Source organism: Heptranchias perlo, chromosome 31, assembly GCF_035084215.1.
Source record: "Heptranchias perlo isolate sHepPer1 chromosome 31, sHepPer1.hap1, whole genome shotgun sequence".
Taxonomy (NCBI): Eukaryota; Metazoa; Chordata; class Chondrichthyes; order Hexanchiformes; family Hexanchidae; genus Heptranchias; species Heptranchias perlo.
Window position 1 is genome coordinate 31,025,083 of NC_090355.1, and position 26,894 is coordinate 31,051,976.

The following is a 26,894-nucleotide window of genomic DNA, read 5'->3' on the forward strand; positions in this document are numbered from 1 at the left end:
TGCATCACCTCGCACTTTTCCGGGTTAAATTCCATTTGCCACTGTTCCGCCCATCTGACCAACCCATCTATATCGTCCTGCAGACTGAGGCTATCCTCCTCGCTATTTACCACCCTACCAATCTTTGTATCATCAGCGAACTTACTGATCATACCTTTTACATTCATATCCAAGTCATTAATGTAGACCACAAACAGCAAGGGACCCAGCACCGATCCCTGTGGTACCCCACTGGCTACAGGCTTCCAGTCACAAAAACAACCTTCGACCATCACCCTCTGCCTTCTGCCACTAAGCCAGTTTTGTATCCAAAGTGCCAAGGCACCCTGGATTCCATGGGCTCGTACCTTCTTGACCAGTCTCCTGTGCGGGACTTTATCGAAGGCCTTACTGAAATCCATGTATACCACATCCACTGCGTTACCCTCATCCACACGCCTAGTCACCCCCTCAAAAAATTCAATCAAATTAGTCAGACATGATCTTCCCTTGACAAAGCCATGTTGACTATCCCTGATTAATCCTTGCTTCTCCAAGTGGAGACTAATTTTGTCCTTCAGAATTTTTTCCAATAATTTTCCTACCACTGATGTCAGGCTCACTGGCCTGTAGTTCCCCGGTTTTTCCCTACTCCCCTTCTTGAATAATGGTATTACATTAGCGGTTCTCCAGTCCTCTGGCACATCCCCTGTGGCCAGAGAGGTTCTGAATATATGTGTCAGAGCCCCCGCAATCTCCTCCTTTGCCTCACACAGTAGCCTGGGATACATTTCGTCCGGGCCTGGGGATTTATCCATTTTTAGGCCTGCTAAAACCGCCAATACCTCCTCCCGCTCGATGTTAATATGTTTGAGTATATCACAGTCCCCCTGCCGTATTTCTATGTCTACATCGTCCTTCTCCATAGTGAAAACAGATGCAAAAAATTCATTTAGAACCCCTCCTACATCTGCCGGCTCCACACACAGATTGCCATTTTTGTCCCTAATGGGCCCTATTTTTTCCCTAGTCATCCTCTTACCCTTAATATACTTATAAAACATCTTAGGATTTTCCTTTATTTTGCTCGCCAGTGTTATTTCATGGCCCCTCCTTGATCTCCTAATTTCTTTTTTAAGTATCTCCCTGCACTTTTTGTACTCCTCTGGGGCTTCCTCCGTCTTTAGCCTTTTGTATCTGCCAAAAGCCCTCCTTTTTTTCCTAATCCATTCTCGTATATCCCCTGACATCCAAGGTTCCCTGGAGTTCTTGGAACCACCCTTGACCTTTACGGAAACATGTTGCCATTGTATGGTCTCAATCTCCCTTCTGAAAGACTCCCATTGCTCCGATGCGGATTTTCCTACAAGCAGCTGATCCCAGTCCATTTTGGCCAGATCCTGCCTTATCCTATTAAAATCGGCCTTCCCCCAATCTAGAACCTTAATTTCCGGCCCCTCCCTGTCCTTTTCCATGACCACCTTAAATCTCACCGAATTATGGTCACTGTCACCAAAGTGCTCACCTACTAGCACTTCTTCCACTTGGCCGGCCACATTCCCTAGAATTAGGTCCAGTACCGCCCCCTCTCTTGTAGGACTTTCTACATGCTGGCTCAAAAAGCTCTCCTGGATGCACGTTAAGAATTTTGTACCCTCTAAGCCTTTTACACTCTGAGTATCCCAGTTAATATTGGGGAAGTTGAAATCCCCCACTATTATTACCCTATTATTTGCACAATTTTCTGAGATTTGCCTACATATCTGTTCCTCTATCTCCCCGACTGTTTGGGGGCCTATAGTACACTCCCATCAAAGTGCTTGCCCCCTTTTTGTTTTTAAGCTCCACCCATATGGCCTCATTGGAGGAACCTGCTAATATATCATCCCTCCTTATGGCAGTAATTGATTCTTTAATTAATATTGCGACCCCCCCCTCCTCTTATACCTCCCCTCTGTCTCGCCTGAAGATTCTGTACCCCGGAATATTGAGCTGCCAGTCTTGCCCCTCCCTCAACCATGTCTCTGTGACAGCAACAATATCATACTCCCATGTGTTTATCAACACCTTCAGTTCATCCACCTTATTCGCAAGACTCCTTGCATTAAAATAGATGCCATCCAGCCTTGCCCTCACATATTTGCCCTGTCTTCCAAGCTGACTTGTTTTTTTCCCTATATTTGGCTGCACATCACCCCCTATTGTAGCTCCACTCTGTATCCCATCCCCCTGCCAAGTTAGTTTCTGGGAAATTCTTCTCCGACCACTGAAGGGAATCCAAATGAGTTCCCGGAGACCATGGTGACTATGAGGTACGTACCCAAAGTCCCACCTACCTATCATACACGGTGATATTCGCCACAGTAAGGAACCTGCCCAGATCCTTTTTGAACCATTGCAGCAAATCTGCACTCTCTACATCAGCAGGTAGCTTGATCCAAGTGTCGACAACCCTGAGTAAATCTATCCTAGTCCTATGCTTATAGCACATGGGCTGCTTAGGTGGGTATCAGAATATCAGGGGCCACATACAAAGTTTAAAATCAATGTTCTCATGAATCTGCACATATCTTAAACTCCTGTTACGAACAGATTTTGGTGTACTGCATCAATGAGGCAATAGCGCTAAGAAAAGCACTTTCCCAACTTCCAGACCTATAAAATTCAAACAAGGCCAGTCCAGAAAATAACAGAAATGCAAATAAGACTGAATTGTCTGAGCTTTGTGAGCCAGATCACCAGGATTCAGGGGTAGCATATTGAGGCTGTGCCCGGATTAGGTGAACACAGCTAGAGCGATGGTGATAGAGGCACTCCAATTGGTTGCAGCAACACTCAATTGAGCCTGGGTCGGTGAAGAAAGAGAGGGAAGGGGAGCAAGATATAAAGATGGTATGTGTGGACATTGGGCACAGATACGATTAAGCTCAGCTGTGACAACAATTGGTTGTTAACTCACTTCATGAATAGGGCTAAATCTTTTATTGCATTTCAGAAATGTTCCACAGTACAGCATTTAAATTAAGTCAGCTAAGTTGCAGAAAAGAACAGAGCCAAAGATCTATCACTAGCCTAGAGTTATAATTTTATATCACATACATATCATGTCAGTAGCTTATGCTAGAATTGTACTGCTTTTGATCACCAAGAGTTCAATTTTTTTTCCACCACTTACTGAATTTGTTTTAGGAACACCTGACCAATTCCACTCCCCCCTGGGCTATAAGGCATTGCACTTGGATTGAAAAATTATGCAATGGATTTCTGTTCAGCTCCAAGCCCTCTAGGCTGCCCGTGCAATTACAATTCTCCAGGGTTTCCATTTCTCAGCTCTTCTGCCCAACTGGGTCACACTGGAGTTCCACACATCGCAGGACTCCAATTACAGCGAGGAGTAAATACACTCAAAAAAAACAAAACCAAGGAACTCAAATGTGGTATCAATAAAGCATGCACTGAGCTTAGTGGTTTACTAAAAAAATAACTGAGGTGTAAATAACCCCTTTGAAGTCATGAGTTAGGAGGCCCAATCCATTGCTACTGTTTATTTTTCAGTAATTCACTTGAGCCTTGTACCTCTTTCATAATTGACTGATCAAGACTTGAAATGTTTACCTGAGACAAGTTCCAGTTTCTCACCAGGATCACCCTCAGAGTACAGCTTCGGGTGACATCTGTAGCCAATCTGACTGATGAGACTCGCTGGAAGTGCAACCAGATCACGGCGAACAAGCACACAGGAGCGATTTTCTACCGTCATGTGACCTGTCAACTGCCCAACTTTCTCTTGTGCTGAAAGACAAAGAAATTAGCAGAAACAATTAAAACTACAGTAATGTATAATAATACTGCATACTAATACTGAAAGACGCCCTAGTAAGAACGGGATATGACGCTCGACTCATCGATCGACAGTTCCGACGGGCCACAGCAAAAAATCGCATAGACCTCCTCAGGAGACTAACACGGGACGCAACCAACAGAGTACCCTTTGTCGTCCAGTACTTCCCCGGAGCGGAGAAACTACGCCATGTTCTCCGCAGCCTTCAACATGTCATCAATGAGGACAAACACCTCGCTATGGCCATCCCCACACCTCCACTACTCGCCTTTAAACAGCCACCCAACCTCAAACAGACCATCGTTCGCAGCAAACTACCTAGCTTTCAAGAGAACAGCGTCCACGATGCCACACAACCCTGCCACGGTAACCTCTGCAAGACATGCCAGATCATCGACACAGATACCACCATCACACGAGATGACACCACCCACCAGGTGCATGGTTCATACTCCTGTGACTCAGCCAACGTTGTCTACCTCATACGTTGCAGGAAAGGATGCCCCAGAGCATGGTACATTGGCGAGACCATGCAGACGCTGCGACAACGGATGAACGGACACCGCGCAACAATCGCCAAACAGGAGGGTTCCCTCCCAGTCGGGGAACACTTCAGCAGTCATGGACATTCATCCACCGACCTTCGGGTAAGCGTACTCCAAGGCGGCCTTCGAGACACACGACAACGCAAAATCGTCGAGCAGAAATTGATAGCCAAGTTCCGCACCCATGAGGACGGCCTCAACCGGGATCTTGGGTTCATGTCACGCTACACGTTACCCCACCAGCGAACAAATGTTATCTGTTTTTAATATAATGGGTCATTTGCTGGCTCTCTCTGCCTTCCGGATGTTTCTGCCTCTCTCTGTGTTTTTTTTTTCTCTGTTTTTTTTCCCTGTTTGTTTTTTTGTTGAATGTGTATTCGGAGGTTCTGCAGGTAACACCTCTCTGTCTGAACACGGTGATTGCCTTGGCAACGGGCAGTTGCAGGGGCAGTCTGTAAACACCATGTATTATTGTTCAATATGTATAAATGCGTAGGCTTCAAGGAGATCTTGAAACATTTGCCTGAGGAAGGAGAAAATCTCCGAAAGCTTGTGAATTTAAAATAAAATTGCTGGACTATAACTTGGTGTTGTAAAATTGTTTATAATAATACTGCAGACATGACATTAGAATTATCCTAAAATTGGAGTGGCTGGAGAGACGGAAAATCTGGGTTTACCTTCCATCATCTTAGGATGCAAGAAACTGCGGGTAATTTTTAACAACTCACAGTAAAACTAAGCAGCTCTTCCTCTTCAAAAAAAAATGCTTTAAGTGAAAATATCTGTGGTTAAATCTACACCATGTGTTAATTGTGACTAACATTCAGTCAGAAGTCTTTTTGGTCTTAGTTTGATTTGGCACTCGTTAACCAGCTTCATGAATCGTTGTTCACTTCTTGTGATTCACAAAGAACTTCCTTATAATGATAAAGCTGAAAGTTTAGCAGAAACCAGTCTGTCCAACATCAGGGATTAGCGCAAAGTATTTCAAAATTTAAAACTCACATCTTCTGCCAACGCTAAAATAAATTAGACTTAAAACAAATATCTCAAATACACACACAGCCAGTCAGTTCCTTTTAAGTGAATAATCCATTTGACACAATATTCACTGACCAGGAATTCACCAAAGCTTTCACATTAGAATAATTCCATGCAAGATTGGCTCAATGAAAGATTTTTGAAAATGTTGATTATTCCATACCAATGATTTGCTAGATTTTGAAAGACCACTGACACAGGTGTCATACATGTGTAAAGCTACCAGAGATAGACCCATAGAGGCTTACACCCCAGCAGGATGCCATTTGGCCCACTGTTTGTGTGTTGGTTCTTTGCTCGAACAATCCAAAACTAATCCCACTATCCCGCGCTCTCCTCATTGCATGTATCTTCCACTGCTTCAAATACTTATTCCTTAAAAGATGCAATGGTCTCGCTCAAACACTCCCTGCAGCAAAGCATTCCATACTCCAAAAATCCTCTGCGTAAAGAAATTTCTCCTAACTTCACTAGTACTGATTATTTTTAATTGATGACTCCTCGTCACCAACTCCCCACCCAGAGGAAATAGTCTTTCCCTATTAACATGCATTTATACAGCTACTTGCGTAGTAAAACGTCCCAATGTGCTTCACAGGAGCATTAGACAAAATCTGACATTGAGTCACATAAGGAAATATTCGGACAGGTGACCAAAAGGTTGGTCAAAGAGGTAGGTTTTAAGGAGTGTTTTAAAAGGGGGGGGGGGGGAAAGAGGGGGAGAGAGGCGAAGAGGTTTGGGGAGGGAATTGCAGAGCTTAGGTCCTAGGCAACTGACGGCACGACAATCAATGGTGGGGCAAAGGAAATTGGGAATGCAGAAGAGACAAGAATTGGAGGAACACAGAGATTTTGGGAGTGTTGTAGGGCTGGACAAGGTTACAGAGATAGGGAGGGGTGAGGCCATGGTGGGATTTGAACACAAGGATGAGAATTTTAAATCTGAGGCATTGTTGTACCAGGAGCCAATATAAGTCAGCGGGCATAGGAGTGATGGGTGAGCAGGACTTGGCGTGTGTTAGGATACAGGCAGCAGAATTTTGGATGAGCTCAAGTTTACGGAGGGTGGAAGATAGGAAGCCGGCCATGAAAGCATTGGAATAGTAGAGTCTGGAGGTAACAAAAGCATGGGTCAGGGTTTCATTACCAAATGGGCTTGATTACGGAGGTGGAAATAGACAGTCTTGGTGATGGGAGAGGATATGGGGTTGGAAGCTCAGCTCAGGGTCAAATAGGATGCGAACAGTCTGGTTCAGCCTCAGCCTGTGGCCAGAATGGTGGATGGAATCGTGGCTAGGGAACGGAGCTTTCAGCAGGTGCTGAAGACAATGGCTTCAGTCTTCCCAATATTTAATTGGAGGAAATTTCTGCTTGTGTAATACTGGATGTCAGACAAGCAGCGTGACAAATCAGAGTGGAAGGGTCGAGAGAGGTGGTGGTGGTGAGGTAGAGCTGGGTGTCATCAGCGTAGATGTGTTTTCGGATGATGTCGAACACTTCATAATTTTAAAAAACATTTTAAATCTTGAGTCTTTCCTGCTCTGGTGAAAATAATTCCGTATCTCAAGTCTCTCCTCATGATTAAAGTTACCCATCTCTAGATTCATCTTTGCTAATCCAAGCTGTATGTTCTTTATGATTTTCATGTCCTTTGCACAATGGAGTGCCCAAAATGGTACTCAGTACTCTTACTGTGGCCTAACGAATGCTTCGTACAAATGCATTCATTCATTACTTTTATATTCTATGACCCTATTCATAAAACCCTAAAAATTATATATATGGAAAGCAGGACTAGGGAAATTTGACATGGAGCACCTCTTTTTCATTACAAGGAATCAGGCATTAATTTGCCTTCCTGTTTTTGTATGCCATATAAAGAGAAAAATCAATATTTCTTCCCTGCTGTACTGCTTTACTTACAAAACTGGCAAATTTGCTTTTAATTCAGTCAATACCACCAGGTACGGTGGTGTGGTGATTATTTTACTGGACTAGTAATCAAGAGGCCTGGACTAATAATCTAGAGAATATCAGTTCAAATCACATCATGGCAGTTTGAGAATTTGAATGCAGTTTTAAAAAAAATCTGGAAATAAAAAGCTGGTATCAGTAAAAGTGACCATGAAACTGTTGTAAAAACCCAACTGGTTAATTAACATCCTTTAGGGAAGGAAATCTGCTGTCCTTACCCAATCTGGCCGAGATGTGACTTCAGTCCCACACCAATGTGGTTGACTCTTAAGTACCCTCTAAAGTAGTCTAGCAAGCCAGTCAAGGCAACTTGGAATGGGCAATAAATGGCAGTCTTGCCAGCGACACCCACATTCCGAGAATGAATAAAAAAAATAAATCAATCAGGTGATATTGAGAGGACTTTTTGCCTTAATATTTCTACCAAGTTCTAATATTTCCAGAACTTGAAATAAATTTACTGTTATCTTCTTTAGTGATCAAGCAATAGAGTTTAGATAATACACAAAAACAACTTTAATTTCACAACCAAGGTTTATGTGGTCACCTGAACCTCTTCAAAAGATTACTTTCCTGTAAATGACCAAATTGTATTACCCTCCCCATACTCAGTAAGCCACAAAGTTTTTTTTAAAAAAAGAATGACAGCTACGAGCAATGAGGACAAGCACAGAGTTATCTTCAGTTGAAATGGGAGGCGAGATTGGGTGGAAACACTTATCGGAACACTGTAGGCGTGAGATGGCACTCAGTGGTACAGCATGTTGACGCACCGCTGTATCAGCAGAGAGAACAATAGGTTTGCAATAGTGATTCCCAACGACACAAGATCCTGATTGGCAGGTCATTGGAGGACACATTTAACAGTGGTTAGATACTGGAGGGGAGAACGCCACTCTCTGGAACTTGTGTGCGCCTCCCAAAAGCTAGTTTTGAGACTTGCAGAGATCTGAGCGATGGTTGCCTGCTCTCCTCAGTCTCAAAATGGCATTTGTGAGAACAAGGGAGGAAAATCAAATTGAAAACAATCTACATGAAAATATACAATACTGGGGGCAAACACTAAACTAAAAATGGAAATTAGTATTGTGTTCAATATCATAAAAACAGTTTTCCATTACACGACTGTACAGAGTATTTTTTTCCCCCCAAGTGCTTTTCATTTTCAGTGCTTAGATGAAAGCAAATTGATTTGAACAAAACTTTCATACAAAAAGAAAATTGAGAGATCAGCCAGAAGACAAAAATATTGAAACTATAATGTAGCACCTTTTGCAGAAACCAATATGACATGTCCAACATGTATTGGCCCAGTTTTCATAGCAACACCGATGAACACCTGTAGAGTGGAGGTGGGAATGAGTAATGCAGATCAAAACTACCTCCTGAGTAATCTCCCCAGGTTTTCAATTTTCTGATCAATGCAAGATACTCTTGAATAGACGTCTCTTATTTGGCTTTCTATTTCAGTTAAGCCTCATTTTAGCAAGCAGGGTAAGGTAGGCAGCTTCTTTTAAATCCAAGATCTGGAGTGAAATTTCAATAATACCCCATCTCTTAGAAGCTTCTCAACAAAAGAACCTTGCATCGTAAAAGGATCCTACATTTCTACTTGGTATCCTCGTTGCTTTTTGCGAGGTCATGTGAAAGCGATTTTATTCAGTAGGTTGCAATATCTAGCCAAGGACTTGGAATTAAACGTAACCAGACAGCTGTAACCTTATTCCCCTTAAAGATTCCAGGGCAGGGTCACTTGATTTTTACATGGCTTTGGGGTTGAAAATAAGAACATCATGATGAAAATTGATAATCTTTGGTGCTCAATGCAAGACATGTGCATATTGAGGAATGGAATGTTTCTCCAATTTTGGCATTCCATGTCAGCTTCAAATATTCCCAGGTGGGGCTTTGCAAAGGCCAGGTGCAGAATAAAGGCACCCCAGCAATTCATCTCAGCAATCCTCACAAGTTGTCCTACTGTGTACCTCACTTTTCCTCTTACCACATCACCCAGATCCATGGCTTCTCTGAACAAGGTTGCCAGTTTGATTCCAATTAATGCTGAATTATTGATAATTTTGCACAATAGCTTCATGGCGAATCCAAACTGAATTAAAACAAATTCAATTTCATTGTCACTTGGAATCAGTGCACACAACACAATCCCTACATAAACAGGAATTTTAAACCCTCTGCTGATACTCAAACTCTATCAAATCACATTTACCAATAGTGGCCTCGACTGGATCATTTCTAGTCATCGTCACTTCCAGCCCACAAGCTAAATTATTTTGTAGGATGACTGTTTTGTTGAGTATTGATGTGTTCTGGGGCTAAAACAGAAATGATGAACCTCTGCAATATGGTTTGAGCATATCAGCACTAGGCTTTGAGGGGAACTAAACAGGAGGTAACTCTGCTAAAATACCATCTTGTAACCCATAGCTGAAAGATTCGTCAAAAACAGCCAGATTCTTACATATGAAATGCAAGTACCTTAAAAAAAACACACACTTAAGCCCTTCTTACGCTAAGAGTAGCCCTATATGGAAATACTAATCATTCTAAAAGGAGTACACTCCCTTGAGTGCATGCGCTATTTATTATTGCATTCCTGGGCATGGGAAGCAGACCGTTTCGATTTGTTCCCCTTGCACAGATCGAGGAGATCTGCATTAAAACAGACTACAGTGTCATCAAAATAAATGAGGCAAAGCAAGAGTGATCAGAAAAATGCATATCTACAGATTCTGCATAATTCCAATTTGAATACAAGCTCATGACTATTCTGAACTGTAGAGCGGAAAGAAAATTGGTTTATGAATGAGCAACGAGGAATTAATGCAGTTTTTTGAACCGAGACTTAGATAATGACAGAAAGTTCATCATAAATCAGAGCACAATCAGACCTACATAGAGTTGAAGAACCACTAAAATCCTTCCAGCAAGAATCCTTGAGCACCGACAGTTTAACATATACATAAATTTGACATAAATGTAAGCCTATTTGAAAGGATGCAACACGGAGCCCAGAAATAAGAGCTTTTCTCAATTTTAAGAAAAATATTTCTGTGCCCTGAAATTAGGCTCTTCGAATAGTAGCTCAGCCATTAGGAAATTCCTTTGTCGACTAAAAATAACAGAAAAACAAATTTCGCACTAAGGTTATCCTTATTTCTGTAACCTATTCCAGCCCAATAACCCTCCAAGATCTCTGCGCTCCACCAATTCTGGCCTCTTGCGCATCCCCTATTTTCATCACTCCACCATTGGCGGCCGTGCCTTCAGCTGCCTAGGCCCTAAGCTCTGGAATTCCCTCCCTAAACCTCTCCACCTCTCTCTCCTCCTTTAGGATGCTCCTTAAAATCTAACTATTTAACCAAGCTTTTGGTCACCTGTCCTAATATCTCATGTGGCTCACTGTCAAACTTTGTTTGATAACACTCCTATGAAGCACCTTAGGATGTTTTACTATGTTAAAGGCGCTATATAAATGCAGGTTGTTGTTATACACTTGTGCACTAACATGTGAATAGTCTAATTTTAAGGCTGACTTGTTACGTTCAGATATGTGAATAATGCAAAATCAAACATTTTTCCACTTCTGACACCAAACATGTATTCTATATGGTAACCACCCAAATATAGTGTGTCTTATTTGAGGGACAAACACTTCATAAACTGCTTCTTTGCTGTGATGGAAAGAAAAAAAAACCTTTACTGGTGTTTATTGGGTAGGTATTACTCTATTCAATTAAAGCAATGGGTGTATAGGGTACCCATGGTGACACATGAAACCTTGAATTGCTCAACATAATTATTAACAAAACAAGGCTTTTCATTCTGTCATTTAACCTCACCAGATTGCAAACTTTAAAAATGTGGCTTTGCAATCACTGAAGTGACGAAGTTCAAAAGTTCCCAGGACACAGGAAGCTAGACTGGAATTTGGATATTCAATAACCACACACTCAAGTTAACATTTTAAACCTCAAGTGCTAAATTTTTTAATTTAGAAAAAAAAACTCAACCAGGTTACACTGAAGCTTTGGATGCGGTTTCACAGGTTTCTTTGTCCTTTAACAGGAACTGATCTGAAGTGGTCCCACTGTATTTTGGGTTTTCAAAGCTATTCTCCATTCTGTGCAGTAATTATTGTGCAATTATAAACCAATCTATAATTTTTATTCAATGCCCGTTGTCCCTGACATATAGCCATGTTATCAAAATTTGGTCTTGTGTAGGGTACAATACCCTGGGAATGGGAAGGAAGATAAGCATAATACTCAATAAGAAAAAAAAGAGGCAAAGAACAAACAGAAGAAACACCAGTAGACTGTGCAAGGAGGTGACAACTTCTACAAGACTTTGACCAATAACCATTCTAGCATTTAATTTGGAAGGCAAATAACTGAAGTGTGGATAATGGCTGTTTAACTGTATAACACCCACTCTTTCTCAGTCAAGGCAGAGCCCTTTTTGCCTTACTGCTGCCAGCTTTTTCAGTATTACCGCCAACTGTAGCATGACTGTTAAACAATCACAGTGATGGCATTGGTACTGCAAAGGATAATGCAATGCAGCAAGACCCATTTGTTGGCTCCAATGAGTTGGCAACTATTAAGGCAGGTGATTATACATGACAAACATAGGAGGAAATCCAATCAAGAGGAATGGTCTGACATTGAGAGGATCGTGGTATAAGCAGAGTAGCCAGCGATATAAAAACAAGTTAAATAGAACTTCACAACATTTCATTTGCTGGATCATTGGGCACACTGGGGAAGGGATGAAAACTGAGGTCAACCAGAAACATCAGCTTTTTGACCTTTAAATGGAGCAACTGATCTGAAGTTAGTTCTAATGCAGAAATGAGAGTTATTATGCCCAGAGTAAAATCACAGCATAAAGGAATGGGACCTAAAAGTACACTTAAGATTAACTATAGATTTTTTTTTTTAAAACTACCATAACATTCAGGTACTAAAACATACTTAAATTTCAAAAAGCAGAATGGGAATTGATGGTAGTATACAGTCAGCCATGCAACTCATTAATGAGGTGATATCTGTGCAGAGCTAGGCTATTACTTGCTCAACAGAAAGTAAAACAACGGTCTCATCATTAAATCTGTTGCAATAAAGTAAGCATGTTATAGATAAACGATAAGCATCATTGCATCAGAGTGTACAAGGCAAATAAATAACTCTCAGGTGATAAATAAATGCAGCGACCAAAGAAAGATTTTGATCAGCAAGAGTTTATTTTTAAGCCAAGTACATGCCATCTAAGGTTCAGAAATCTCAGCTAAGCTACCAGGTATTGTTAATACAGAAATACAGGCTTCGATTATTCCCACTGGCAGATTCTAATACTGTACCACTCCGACTTCCTCGTGGTTTAACTATTTAGACAAAACAGCCATGAATTCTACGACGACCCAACTATGGAATGATGAAAGACCTACTGAATCCACTCCTTTAAAATAGTATAAAAATCCAATTTAAAAGGGAAACTGCAGAGAAAATCTTACTTTTGATCTTAGTACACATGTTTGAATTCTTTTTCCACATATATCTGCTTTTGATATTAACTCTGCAACCCAGGCATGGCTATCCAATGTTTCTGGGATTACAGCCGCATCACTATGGAGATGGAAAATTTTTTTGCATGACAACATTTTGGCCATCATATCGCATACCCCATTCTCGGCACTGAGCCTTGCATTAAAGTGAAATAAAAAATGATTAAATGCTATATTTTCCTCCCAGCAGATCTCCTTTCTATAATTTCCATCTCATCCCAGTAATGCAGAACTGCAAATTCTGGATTAACATTAAAAGCAGATAGATTTAAACTTTTGTTTTCAAATCAGAAACAAATACAGCACTCAAGTACAATGCAAGAGTTTTTCGTCAATCAACTGAGGGATGTGAACAACAAGTAAAACTTCCAAGAGGAGGAAAAAAGCTTACTATTCTAATCAAGTGAAATCTTTCAATATTAACCTAACCACAATCAGGCTGCCCTATGGTGTATTGATTGGGTATTTCCATTTCACAAAGCAAAAGCATTGCCTTATATTTGAGATATTACAGTAGTAAGCTTATTCCAGTTATGATTGTTGTACATTACAAAACACTTATTTTTCCACACTACATTCTGTAGAAGAAACCATTTACACTGGCTCACTGTGTTTCCAGCATTTTCTGCTCTACTTCCATTTGTTTCAAAGTTCCCAGGAAGAACTAGATTTGTCGTTTTAAAGAAATTGTCAGACTGTTGTGTTCAAATGATATAGAATTCAATGGCGTCTTGCTTAAAAAACAAGGACTGTTTGTATTAGAATAGGAGATTATGGAGTGATTTGATAGAGATGTTTAAAGTTATGAAGGGACAGGAAGCAGAGTAGATAGAAGCAGATGGGTTCCAGTGGCTGAGAGATCTAGAACAAGAGACAAAGATTAGATGTAAAAGCTTTAGGACAGAAGATTTTTTTTCTACATCGACAGTTGAGAGGCTGTGGAATGCACCACCAGTGTCAGCAATTGAAGCAGAGATGGGTCATCTTTTAAATAGGTGGTTAAAAGCAAGGGGGTTACGGGAACAGAATGGGAAGGTGGGATTAGAACAACTGCTCGTTTGGAGGATAAACACCAACTGGTTGGGTTGAACAGCAGGTACCATGTTATAATCTCTACATAGTTTCTAAGTAACTGAAAGGACAATAGGCAAAATATATTTGTAGTTTGTGTTTTATTGGGCTGGGCAACTTGTATAATGGCCAAAAATGTAATCCAAATAAGGGAGGTATTTTAAGATGCGGAACAAGCATTTTGCCAGGAAGTACCACAGATGGCTTAGAGATATTAGAATATTCAATTAACTTGTTTTAATAATTGATTATAAAATCAGCACTAGAAGTTTGCTAACAGCTTTACACAAATGATTTGTTTATAGAAATTTATTAATAACTCCTAAATCCACAGCACATTCGTAATTCCTAATGCATTAGCTTTGCTAAGTACAGAGAACAGTTAGCCACACTATTTAAACCTGAAAAGTCATAGTATTTAACTAATTGCCTCGTTAGCTCAGGCTTTTCTAAGCTTTCTCTTGAATGTTACTAAATCAATAATATAAAGGACTTCCAACGGTGTAGCACCACAAAGGAAACTGACAACATTGCACATAGTTCATGCTCAGTGTTTGTTAAAGATTGACATAATTTAATAAAATGTTTGAGAATAGATAAGATATTGGCTTTAGGGTGTGAAGCAGGAAGGTACTTGAGGGGTGCAATGTCGGGGTGAGGGTGCACTGAACAGAGCAGCTCAGGGATCAGTGTTGGAATCCCTACTATTCCTAATTTATATTAGAACCTTGGATTTAGAAACTTAATACAAACTGGTCAAATTTGCATACAATACCAAACTACAAGTGCGGCAGGCGGGAAGAGTTGTATCCGAGAAGACAGTGGGAGACCTATAAAATGAGTTAGAGATGTTAGTGGACAGTAGCCGATGAAATTTAATACAGATGTCTATAAATTATTGCACACAGAATGAAAAATGGATAATGTATGTACTGTATAAGTGTCAAAATAGCCACAGGTGAAATTGAGAGAGATCTAGGAGTGTTAGTAGACTCTGAACCCAACCTGTCTAAGCAGCAAACAACTTTAATTTATATATGTAGTAATGCAGTAAAATATCCCAAGGCGCTCCATAGGAGCGTTAGCCAACAGAATTTGACGCAGCCACATAAGGAGATATTAGGATAGGTGACCAAAAACTTGGCCAAAGAGGTAGGTTTTAAGGAACGTCTTAAAGGAAGAGGGGTAGAGGGGCTTAGGGAGGGAATTCCAGAGCTTAGGACCTAGGCAGCTGAAGGCACGGCCGCCAAATAACAAAGCAGATTGCTGAACTGTATAGGCAAAGCAGTGGAGTGTAAGTCAAAGGAGCTCATGCTTACACATAGATAGTGCTGCACTCAGACCACATCTCGAATATCATAGTAGATACAGCACAGGAGGTCAGTCGGCCCATCGTGCCTGTGCCGGCTCTTTGAAAGAGCTATCCAATTAGTCCCATTCCCCTACCCTTTTCCCATAGTCCTGTAAACATTTTCCCTTTAAGTATTTATCTAATTCCCTTTTGAAAGTTACTACTGAATCTGCTTCCACCGCCCTTTCAGACAGTGAATTCCAGATCATTACAACTTGCTGCGTAAAAAAATGTTTCCTCATGTCGCCTCTAGCTCTCCTGCCGATTACCTTAAATCTATGTCCTCTGGTTACCGACCCTTCTGCCACTGGAAACAGTTTCTCCTTATTTACTCTATCAAAACCGTTCATGATCTTGAACACCTCTATCAAATCTCCCCTTAACCTTCCCTGTTCTAAGGAGGACAACCCTAGCTTCTCCAGTATGCTCTCATAACTGAAGTCCCTCATCCCTGGTGCCATTCTAGTAAATCTCACCTGAACCCTTTCTAAGGCCTTAACATCCTTCCTAAAGTGTGGTGTTCAGAATTAAACAATACTCCAGCTGAGGCCGAACCAGTGTTTTATAAAGGTTTAGCATAACTTCCTCACTTTTGCACACTGTGCCTCTTAATAAAGCCCAGGATCACATATGCTTTTTTAACAGCCTTCTCAACTTGTCCAGCCACCTTCAAAGATTTGTGTATGTGCACCCCTAGGTCTCTCTGTTCCTGCACCCCCTTTAAAATTGTACCATTTAGTTTATATTGCCTCTCCTCATTCCTCCTGCCAAAATGTCTCACTTCACACTTCTCTGCCATATGTCTGCCCATTTCACCTGTCTATGTCCTTCTGAAGCCTGTTACTTTCCTCCACAATGTTTATTACATTTCTGAGCATCATGTCATCTACAAACTTTGAAATTGTACCCAAGTCTAGGTCATTACCTATATCAAAAAGAGCAGTGGCCCTAATACTGACCTCTGGGGAACACCACTGTATCCTTTCCTACAGTCTGAAAAACAACCATTCACCACTACTCTCTGCTTTCTGTCCCGTAGCCAAAGTTGTACCAACTCTACCACTGTCCCTTTAATACCATGGGCTTTAATTTTGCTAACAAGTCTATTGTGTGGTGCTTTATCAAATGCCTTTTGAAAGTCCATGTACACAACAGCAACCGCACTACCCTCATCAACCCCTTCCATTAAGTTACTGCATCAAAGAACTCAATCAAGTTAGTCTAACTCGTTTTGGCCATTAACAAATTTATGCTGACTTTCATTTATTAGCCCATACTTTCCAAGTGTCAATTAATTTTGTCCCGGATTATTGTCTCAAAGTTTCCCCACCACCGACGTTAGGCTGACTGGCCTGTAATTGCCGGGTTTTATCCCTCACCCCTTTTTTGAACAGGGGTGTAACATTTCCAATCCTCCAGTCCCCACATTTAAGGAGGTTTGGAAGATTGTGGCCAGAGCCTCCACAATTTCCACCCTTACTTCCCTCAGTAAACTAGGGTACATCCCATGTGAACTGAGTGACTTTTCTACTTTGAGTACTGCCCATCTTTTAAGTACCTCATCTTTATTTTTATCCGATCCAATATCCCTACTACCTCCTCCTACAGTGGCAGCATCCTCTTCTCCAGTCAAGACGGATGCAAAGTGTTCATTTAGTACCTCTGCCATGTCCTCTGCCTCCACAGGAAGATCTCCTTTTTTGTCCCTGATCGGTCCCATAGGACATCAGTACTACGTCCCGTTCTGGTCACAGACATAAGTAAGTGGTGCAGAGAAGAGTCGCAGCACTGGTCCCAATAATCAGAGGGCTGAGTTATAAGGTATGGCTGGAAAAACTTGGGCTTTCAGCCTTGAGGGGACTGAGAGGGCACTCAGATGGTAAACAGTAGAGAAATAGTGAAAGTCAGAACACTACTTCAAATGAAACCATGACAGCTGGTTCAAACTATTGAAAGGCAAATTTAGGATTGAGATCAGGAAATTCCTCAAGTGATTGACATGTGGACTGGACTTCTGCATATAACAGTAGAGGCAAAAACCTGGAATCATTCAAGAAACATTTGCATGCTGATAGTGTGAGGGAGTAGGAACCTGGAGGCTCCATCTGGATAGATAATCTAGGATGAGCCAAATGGCCTTCCACATCTGTATGTATATGATAGTGAAAATTTCAAAAAACGTACAAGACAATAAAAGGATGTTTGGCCCATCAAAGTTTTTTTCTCTAATGCTCTTACTCCTCTGTCACAGTATCCAAAATAAATCTTGCTCACGCTTACACCACCCCCCAACCCCGGCCACAATGTTTTGCCCTTCACTACCCTACTTGGTAAACCAATCCAAATACATCATGGAATAAACAGTGCTTTCTCCTTCAAATTTGCTGTTCCACTTTTTATCCTCTGATCCTATAAATGTAGGATCAGAGGATAAAAAATGGAATATTAAATGGTTTCACCTAAACCATTTAATATTTTATATACCTCAGTGAGGTTCTCCAACTCACAGCTGCTGTCTTTCTGAATAGCAAAACTTCAACTTTTCTAATGTTTCACAGCTCATCACCTTGTACTTGGGATCGGTCTTGTCCTTCTCTACCTTTTTAAGTTCATATTTTGTCATTTTAGATACATTTTTATAATATTGTTTTCAGACGTTGTGGCCAAAACTGAAAATGTATTCCAAGCATGGTCTGATCAATGCACTATAAAAGCAGAGCACAACTTCCGTAGACTTTAATTCTACTATTCTAGCTATACATCCGTTCATTCGATGAGCTTTTAAAATTGCCTTAGCCCATTGCATTATAAGGAGCATGTCTGTTGCTCCCACATCCCCTTCTAAGTCTCCCTCTGCAAATTCAATTCCATTAATGGTATGTTTTTTTACATTTATCAACGTTAAATTCAACTCCGCTTAATTACATAACTGAATTTTTTTTTTGTAAATGTTTAGCTGCATCCTGTGTCTTTATTACTCTCCCTATTTTACTGCTGCCACCAAATTTGACCAACTTAGTTAGTTTGAGTCATTTATGTAGGTTAAGAACACTAGAGGTTAAAAACACTGACTCCAGTTAACACTCACCCCCCCAGTCTTATTATACTCCAGTTCTACATTCTACCCTGGATTCCTGTGAACCTTCAGTTTAATTATGTATTTCATGTCAAAAGGCTTTCTTATAGTCCAAATAAACTACATTACAGTGAGTAGTACTACTGTCTATAATTTCCTCAAGGAAGTTGAGGTGGTTTGTCAATCACAATCTTCCCCTACTAAATCCATGTTGACTGTTTATTAAGTTATTGCTATTGCGTAGGCCCTCAGAACGGATTCAATTACTTTATCCATTATTGATATTAAACTAATGGGCCTATAGTTGTTTGGGTCAGATATTATGTCGTTTTGAAAAAAAGATACTTTGCTTTTCTGCTTCAAGTCATGCAAACTATTCTATATTAAATCTGGGAGTTTTCACAATTGTACCGACAGTGATTTGCTGAAGACCATTTCTATACTCTGCACGCAGGGGCTCTCTTATTAGAGCAGTGGTATTCATAATATGGCCCAGGGACCACTTGCACCTCTCTTTCCCGTCACCTGTATCCCTCAGGCCCAAGAACATAACATAAGAAATAGGAGCAGGAGTGGGCCATACGGCCCCTCGAGCCTGCTCTGCCATTCAATAAGATCATGGCTGATCTTCAACTTCAATTTCACTTTCCCACCTGATCCCCATATCCCTTGATTCATTTAGTGTCCAAAAATCTATCCATCTCAGCCTTGAATATACTCAATGACTGAAGTATCCGCAACCCTCTGAGACAAAGAATTCCAAAGATTCACAACCCTCCAAGTGAAGAAATTTCTTCTCATCTCAGTCCAGTCCTAAATGGCTGACCCCTAATCCTAAGACTATGCCCTAGTTCTAGATTCTCCAGCCAGGGGCAACAGCCTCTCTGCATCTACCCTGTCGAGCCCTCTCAGAATCTAATATGTTTCAATGAGATCACCTCTCATTCTTCTAAACTCCAGAGAATATAAATGTAAGGAATCTTACAACACCAGGTTATAGTCCAACAGTTTTATTTGAAAATAAAACTGTTGGACTATAACCTGGTGTTGTAAGATTCCTTACATTTGTCCACCCCAGTCCATCACCGGCATCTCCACATCCAGAGAGTATAGGCCCATTTTACTCAATCTCTCCTCATAGGACAACCCTCTCATCCCAGAAATCAATCTAGTGAATCTTCATTGCACTGCCTCTAAGGCGAGTATATCCTTCCTTTAGATAAGGAGACCAAAACTGTACACAGTACTCCAGGTGTGGTCTCACCAAAGCCCTGTACAATTGTAGGAAGACTTCCTTACTCTTGTACTTCAACCCCCTTGTAATAACGGCCAACATACCATTTGCCTTCCTAATTGCTTGCTGTACCTGCATGTTAACTTTGTGTTTCATGTACAAGGACTGAACCATTGTGAAATTCTAGCATATTATGATCACTTTTCACCAAAGGATCCCTTACTATGAGATTACTAATTAACCCTGTCTCATTACACAAGACAAGATCTAAAATAGCCTGTTCCTGGTTGGTTGTTCTCGGAAACCGTCCTGAATGCATTCCATGAACTCGTCCTCCAAACTACTTTTGCCAATTTGATTTGCCCTGTCTATATGAAGATTAAAGTCCCCCATGATTATTGCATTACTTTTGTTACAAGCTCCTCTTACTTCTTGATTAATACTCTATCCAACAATACAACTATTGTTAGAGCGCCTATAAACTATTCCCACCTGTCTTTTTTGCCCCTTGTTATTTCTTAGCTCCACCTGTACTGATTCTACTTCCTGATCTTCCAAGCCAAGATCCTTTCTCACTACTGTCTTTATGTCATCCTTTATTATCAGGGCTAGTCCCAGCTTTCTTTTCCATTTTGTCTGTCTTTTCAAAAAGTCAAGTACCCTAGAATATTTAGTTCCCAATCTTGGTCACCTTGCAACCACATCTCAGTAATGGCTACTAGATCAAACCCATTTATCTCTATTTGTGCCATGAATTCGTCTGTCTTGTTACGAATGCTTCGCGCATTCAGCGCCTTTAATTTTAACTTCTTACTATTTTTCCCTGATTTGACATTCACTAATGCACTATTACTGTTAAACTCTGTCCCTTCCAGTCAGACTCTGCTTATCATTACCCAAATCACTACATTGCTCTATGGCCTTGACTTTTCTCTTTAGATTTATAAATTTCCCCTCACCTGAACACCCCCCTCTCCCCTCTATTATTTCAAACCTGCAGCTCCATGTGTTCCTAGAACTCCATTCTCGGCCCACCAATTCTAGGAAGTGCTGAAGCCGAATTCAGGGAAGGAAGGCAGGAGATAGTACGAGTGAATGAGTGTCAGAGGAAAAAAAATGTGCAGTTAGTAGATTGACATCGAATTCAGCATCTCTTACCGGGGTATCCTGTTGATGCCTTGATATACATCTGTCCATACTGATCTTCTGCCATAGTCTCGTATGCTTCATCCTCATCCTCTTCTTCCTCATTATGGTATGAAGTTGGACTGTCTGTGGTCTGATTACTGCTTCCACCTGGGCTTGTGCGCTCTGCCTGAGTGTAGGTGACTGGCTGCACAAAAGTTGTGGCACCCCAGGATCCAGGATAGGAAACTCTGGGTAACTTCAAAGGAGTTGCACAGTTTAGGTTACCGGCACTCTCACGCTGGCTAGTCTCCAGTGAGCGCTTTGTTGCGAGGGCATGAACGCCGGGCACAGTCAGATCTTGCTCGCAGTGTTCACTCTTCACCCGAGAAAGCAGTGGAATGGGTAAAGCCGGAGACACAACTGTCAAGGTGGCAGGCGGCTGCAGGGGGCAAGGACTCTGCGGCTCGGAGCCAGTGTCTTCGATGGAGGTCGTCTGAGAGTCGCAGTGCGGGGAGCTCACTTTGAACATCAGCTCGGTCCCTTTCTCGACGATGCGCTGTATTTGCAGGAAGCCTGCTGTGTACATCACCACCAGCTGCTCGCTGGCTGCCATGGTGAGCTTGCCGGTGTAACAAAAGGAAAGGATCTGCTGAAAGCAGGCAGGCGGCACCGTGGCAGGCAGCTCAAATGCACTTTTGCTGTTGCCACTGAACAAGTCCCGGAAATAGAGGCTGTTGGCAGCCAGCACGGCACGGTGCGCCTTGAAGGCTTGACCTTTGACCACGATGGAGACATCACAAAATAACCCCATTAAGCGCTGCTCGTTCAGGCATCCCAGGACATTGTTCCCAAAATTCGGAATCTCGAGATGGAGGATCTGAGCCATGGCTGAGATGAAGTGCTGGTCCTTGCAAGACTCACAGTGACAACATCGAACCACAGCTGCAAATAACAAAAAAAAGGGGGGAGAGGGGGGAAATCAACAGGTCAATGCTGGTTCTACTCCACATCTTAAGGACAAGCAACCAGAACTACAAAAAAAAACCTCAAAAATCTTGCACATCTGACTCCAAACTAAAGCCACTGAAAAATGTCCCAGCACAAATTACCTGGTTAAAAAAAGCAGGCTCAAATCCCTGCTTTTAGCCAGCTCAGTCTGTACAAGTCAAGTCCCTGTACTGCTGTGCTCTGAATGTAAATGAACAGGAGGGACAGCGATTAACATTCAGGCTACACACTTGAATGAAAGGAGCTTTTGACTGACTGTTCTAAATGCCCACCAGATTAGAAATAAGACTTCCAAACATTACTGCGATCTTGTTGCTAAAGTGAAGTTTTGCATTGGTACAAGCTGTAGTTTGATGACTCACTGCAAAGATGGCAGTAAGCACCGTATGCTTTGTCTCACCGTTTAGCAATGCCTGGGAAACGGAGATTGTTTTGAATTATGTATGTATCCAAGAGCTCCCACTGCAGTTTAGTCAATAGAGCCATTCACAATCCTAAAACATTTCAATCATTCCAAGTATTCTGCCTTGTTAGAACTACAGGTTGTTACATTAAACGCCGTTAAAACTTGCAGCCCTTACAGTAGCTGATTTACCCACCTATCGACGAGGATTAATGCCAATACCGAGTCTATTCTGTATTAATGCAGATACAGTTTGTGGCCTGACTAAATATTCCAACACACGCAAGTCTACAGCAGTCATGTGTCATGTTAGACAGCAAGTTCGGTGCAGGAAATGTGCCAACAATTCAAACTATTCAGTGACTATGCAGTGCAGTAACGTTAATGAAATCATTTAGACTATGTTTTAAAGCTGAGAAAGCATCACTGGAATTTAGGGATTAAAAATATTTTTAAGTTTACTTAAGTAAATGATTCATAGAATCATAGAGCACAGAAGGCAGCCATTTGGCCCATTGTCCCTGTGCCTGCTCTTTAAAAGAACTATCCAATTAGTCCCATTCCCCTGCATATTTTTCGTTTTCAAATATATATACAATTCCCTTTTTTTTTATTCGTTCATGGGACGTGGCCGTCGGTGGCAAGGCCAGCATTTATTTCCCATCCCTAATTGCCCTCGAGAAGGTGGTGGTGAGCAGTCTTCTTGAACCGCTGCAGTCCATATGGTGAAGGTGCTGTTAGGTAGGGAGTTCCAGGATTTTGACCCAGTGACAATGAAGGAACGGGGATATATTTCCAAGTCGGGATGGTGTGTGACTTGGAGGGGAACGTGCAGGTGACGTTGTTCCTACATGCCTGCTGCCCTTGTTCTTCTAGGTGGTAGAGGTTGCGGGTTTGGGAGGTGCTGCCGAAGAAGCCTTGGCGAGTTGCTGCAGTCCCTAATGAAAGTTAATGTTGTATCTGCTTCAACCACCTTTCAGGCAGTGCATTCCAGATCTTAAGTACATGCTGCGTAAAAAAGAAAATCATCTCCCCTCTGGTTTTTTTTGCCCATTATCTTAAATCTGTGTCCTCTGGTTACCGAGCAGTGGAATTATTTATTCTTATCAATTATTTATTCTTATCAAAACCCCTCATAATTTTGAGCAGCTCTATTGAATTTCCCCTTAACTTTTTTATTAAAACAAAGATTTAAAGCATCAACACTGCAAAAAGCTATACATGTTAACAGCATATTAACACATCCCAGAACAGAAATGGATCTAAAAAACAGCTATTGGCATTGTAACCCCATATCAACATGCACAGTGCAATAAGGAGGACTCCTGTCAACTTGTTCACGAACGTTAAGTTGGGATGAAATATTGTGGATTTACATGTAATGCTGGAGGGAGAGAAATTGAGCAACCATGAAACAAAAACAGCCCACAGTGTAAATTCAGTGTTCTACAGTTACAAGTTCCTGGGAAAGAATGAATTTGAACAGGAAAGAGAGACTTGCATTTATATAGCACCTTTGATAACCTCAGGATGCCCCAAAGCACTTTACAGCCAATGAAATACTTATGAAGTGCAATCACTGTTGTAATGTTGGAAACGTAGCAGCCAATTTGCACACAGCAAGCTCCCACAAACAGCAATGAAATAAATGACCAGATCATCTGTTTTAGTGACGTTGGTTGATGGATACGTGTTGGCCAGGACAACAGAATTCCCCTGCTCTTCTTCGAATAGTGTCGTGGGATCTTTTACTTGTAGCTGAGAGTGCAAGTAAAAGGGGCTTCAGTTTAACGTACCATTCGAAAAACTGCACCTCCCATAGTGTAGCACTTCCTCAGTACTGCACAGAAGTACCAGCCTAGGTTATGAGCTCAAGTCTCTGGGGTGGGGCTTGGACACACAACCTTCTAACTCGGAGGGAAGAATGCTACCACTGAGCCAAGGAATTGGCACATGTGCAGGTTGGTGGCAGATGCAGTTCAGTGTAGAGAAATGGGAAGGTTATATGTTTTGGAAGGAAGCAAGCAAGCTTAGGGAAAGGAAAGACATCTTAAATGGTAAAATTTTAAATGGAGAGATTCCTTGATGTGCAGATTTACAGGTCATTAAAGGTGACCATGCAAGTAGTTAAGGCCCATAAAAAAGGGCAACCAAAATCATTAATTTTGTATCAGGAGGAACAGAATAAAAAACAAGTAGGTAATGTGAAACTGTACAAGACCTTAGCTAGGCCACAGTTGGGGGTATTGTACAGTATTGGGCACCCCATTATAGGAAAGGTGTAAAAGCAATGCAAAAAGGGACTGATTTAGTGCGATGTTACCAAGATGAAGGGTCACAGTTCCAAAGAGACACTTGGGAAATGAAAACATTTTTTTCACTGGAGCAGAAAAAGTTTAGGGGTGACCTGAAGGAGATCTTGATGACTATAAGGGTTATTACAGGGTGAATAGTGATGGACTGTTCCCACTGGTTGTTAAGGCGGTATCGAGAGAGCATAAATCTAAATCACAAAAATTAAAGAGGGACTTTAGAAAAGAATTCTTTACACAGAGGGTGGTTAGAATGTGGAATTCTCTTGTCACAAACCATCATTGAAGTAGAAACCATAAATTATTTTTCAAGCAACTAATCCCATTTCAAAAGAGGGATATGGGGGAGTGCATTGCACAGGAGAGTGGGATTAGACTAGGTGGCTCATGTGCAGACTTGATGGGATGAACAGCTTATTTCTGTGCTGCAACATTCAATGCTTCTATGATCCATATGGAGTACATAACATGCAATGAAGGATTATTATTTATAGTGCAAATTCCTTAGAGAAGCAAATTCAATATAGGCACCATTAACTGTATACACATAGTTGATGGAACAATCTGAAAACTACTGTGCACTTTCACAAGATACCTCTCCTTGCAGTCCACACCTGTAGTCTGTAAGTTCTTTGAACTGAGGCATAAAATTAAAACAAAAACGATGTCTCCAAAATAAGGAAACTAAAAGCTGTGGGCAAGAACTGGAGATAAAAAGTAAAAAAGACTTGCATTTATATAGCGTCTTTCACGACCTCCAGGCATCCCAAAGTGCTTTACAGTCAATTAAGTATTTTTGAAGTGCAGTCACTGTCTGAATGTAGGAAATGCAGCAGCCAATTTGCACACAGCAAGGTCCCACAAACAGCAATGTGATAAATGACCAGATATTCTGTTTTGGTGATGTTGGTTGAGGGATAAAGATTGGCAAGGACACAGAGGAGAGCTCCCCTGCTCTTCTTTGAAATAGTGCCATGGGATCTTTTACGTCCACCCGAGAGGGCACCTCAGTTTAACATCTCATCTCATCTGAAAGATGGCACCTCCGACAGTGCAGCACGTCCTCAGTATTGCACTGGGAGTGTCAGCCTAGATTTTGTGCTCAAGACGCTGGAGTGGGTCTTGAACCCATGACCGTCTGACTCGGAGGCGAGATTGCTACCCACTGAGTTATGGCTGAGATGTACCGAAGACTTCACTGGGAAGAACAGAAACGACTATGGCGTAAGAATATTCCAATTGCTTGCGGTTCTTCCACACACATAATAGGGGCCATAAATTAGATAGTCACTAATAAATCCAATAGGGAATTCAGGAGAAATTTCTTTACACAGAGAGAGGTTAGAATGTGGAAGTCACTACCACAAAGAGTAGTTGAGGCAAATAGATGCATTTAAGGGGAAGCTAAATAAATACACGAGGGAGAAAGGAATAAAAGGATATGCTGATAGGGTTAGATGAAGTAGGGAGGGAGTGAGGAGGCTCGTGTGGAGCATAAACACTGGCTTGGACCTGTTGGGCCGAACGGCCTGTTTCTTAGCTGTCCATTCTATGAAATTCTACGTAAACATTATCCATGAGAAATCGTTTGCATTGGCATGAAAAGGTTTTCTCGGGTTCAGGAAAACTATGCTTTTTTAGGTTTTTGGATAGGCTGACGGTTGGAAACCAGAAATTAAAGGGCACTTACCATGTCGAACAGTTGGGTGTTTCCTTTTTTCTGAATACAGAAAATAGTCTACAATGTCACAACAAGGTCATGTGCGTTAGAACATTTGACATTACTGACGACATGGCATCAGAACACAGCAATATAATGGTAATGATACTGGACAAGAAACCCACAGGCTGGGAGGTCAAATCTCATTTTAGCAAGTTGTGATCTCGAATTCAATAAATTTGGCCATTTATGAATGAGCACCAGGAAAATTACCATTAAACCACCAGACTATTGTAAAAACCTAACTAGTTCACTAATGTCCTTCAGGGAAGGGAACCTGCCACACCTATCTAGTCTGATCTACACAACTCCAGTCCCACATTAGGTGGTCAACTCTTAATGCCCTCTCAAGTGGCCGAGCAAGGCACTCAAATTGTAAACACTTGTGACAGAACACAATCACCAAGGGCCACAGCGGGCGAAGCAAAATACAAACGCAGGTTTGCCAGCATCGCGGAGATCCAGAGAACAAGTAAATAAAAAAACACACGCCAAGGCACAGGTTGCAGAGTTTTAGTAATCTAATGGACAATAAAGAAAAACTGATCACTGCTGTATAAACAGGTGAAACATCCTGGAGCAAAATTCCTCAGAGGATAGACTCGTCTTCTCAATAAATCTGAA

General features: G+C 41.4%; 1 protein-coding gene across 3 annotated transcripts in view; it reads right to left on the reverse strand.

The window, feature by feature from the left end:
- Positions 1-26,894, reverse strand: part of LOC137300653 (nucleus accumbens-associated protein 2-like) — a 96,036-nt gene that overhangs the window by 18,329 nt on the left and 50,813 nt on the right. For all 3 annotated transcript variants that reach the window (XM_067969880.1, XM_067969881.1, XM_067969879.1), the window contains exons 2-3: positions 20,858-21,769; positions 3,595-3,771 (exon numbers count right to left, since the gene is read on the reverse strand). In XM_067969880.1, the coding sequence (XP_067825981.1) occupies positions 3,595-3,771; positions 20,858-21,713 (1,033 nt within the window). In that variant the 5' untranslated portion in view covers positions 21,714-21,769. The remainder of the gene's footprint in view (positions 1-3,594; positions 3,772-20,857; positions 21,770-26,894) is intronic.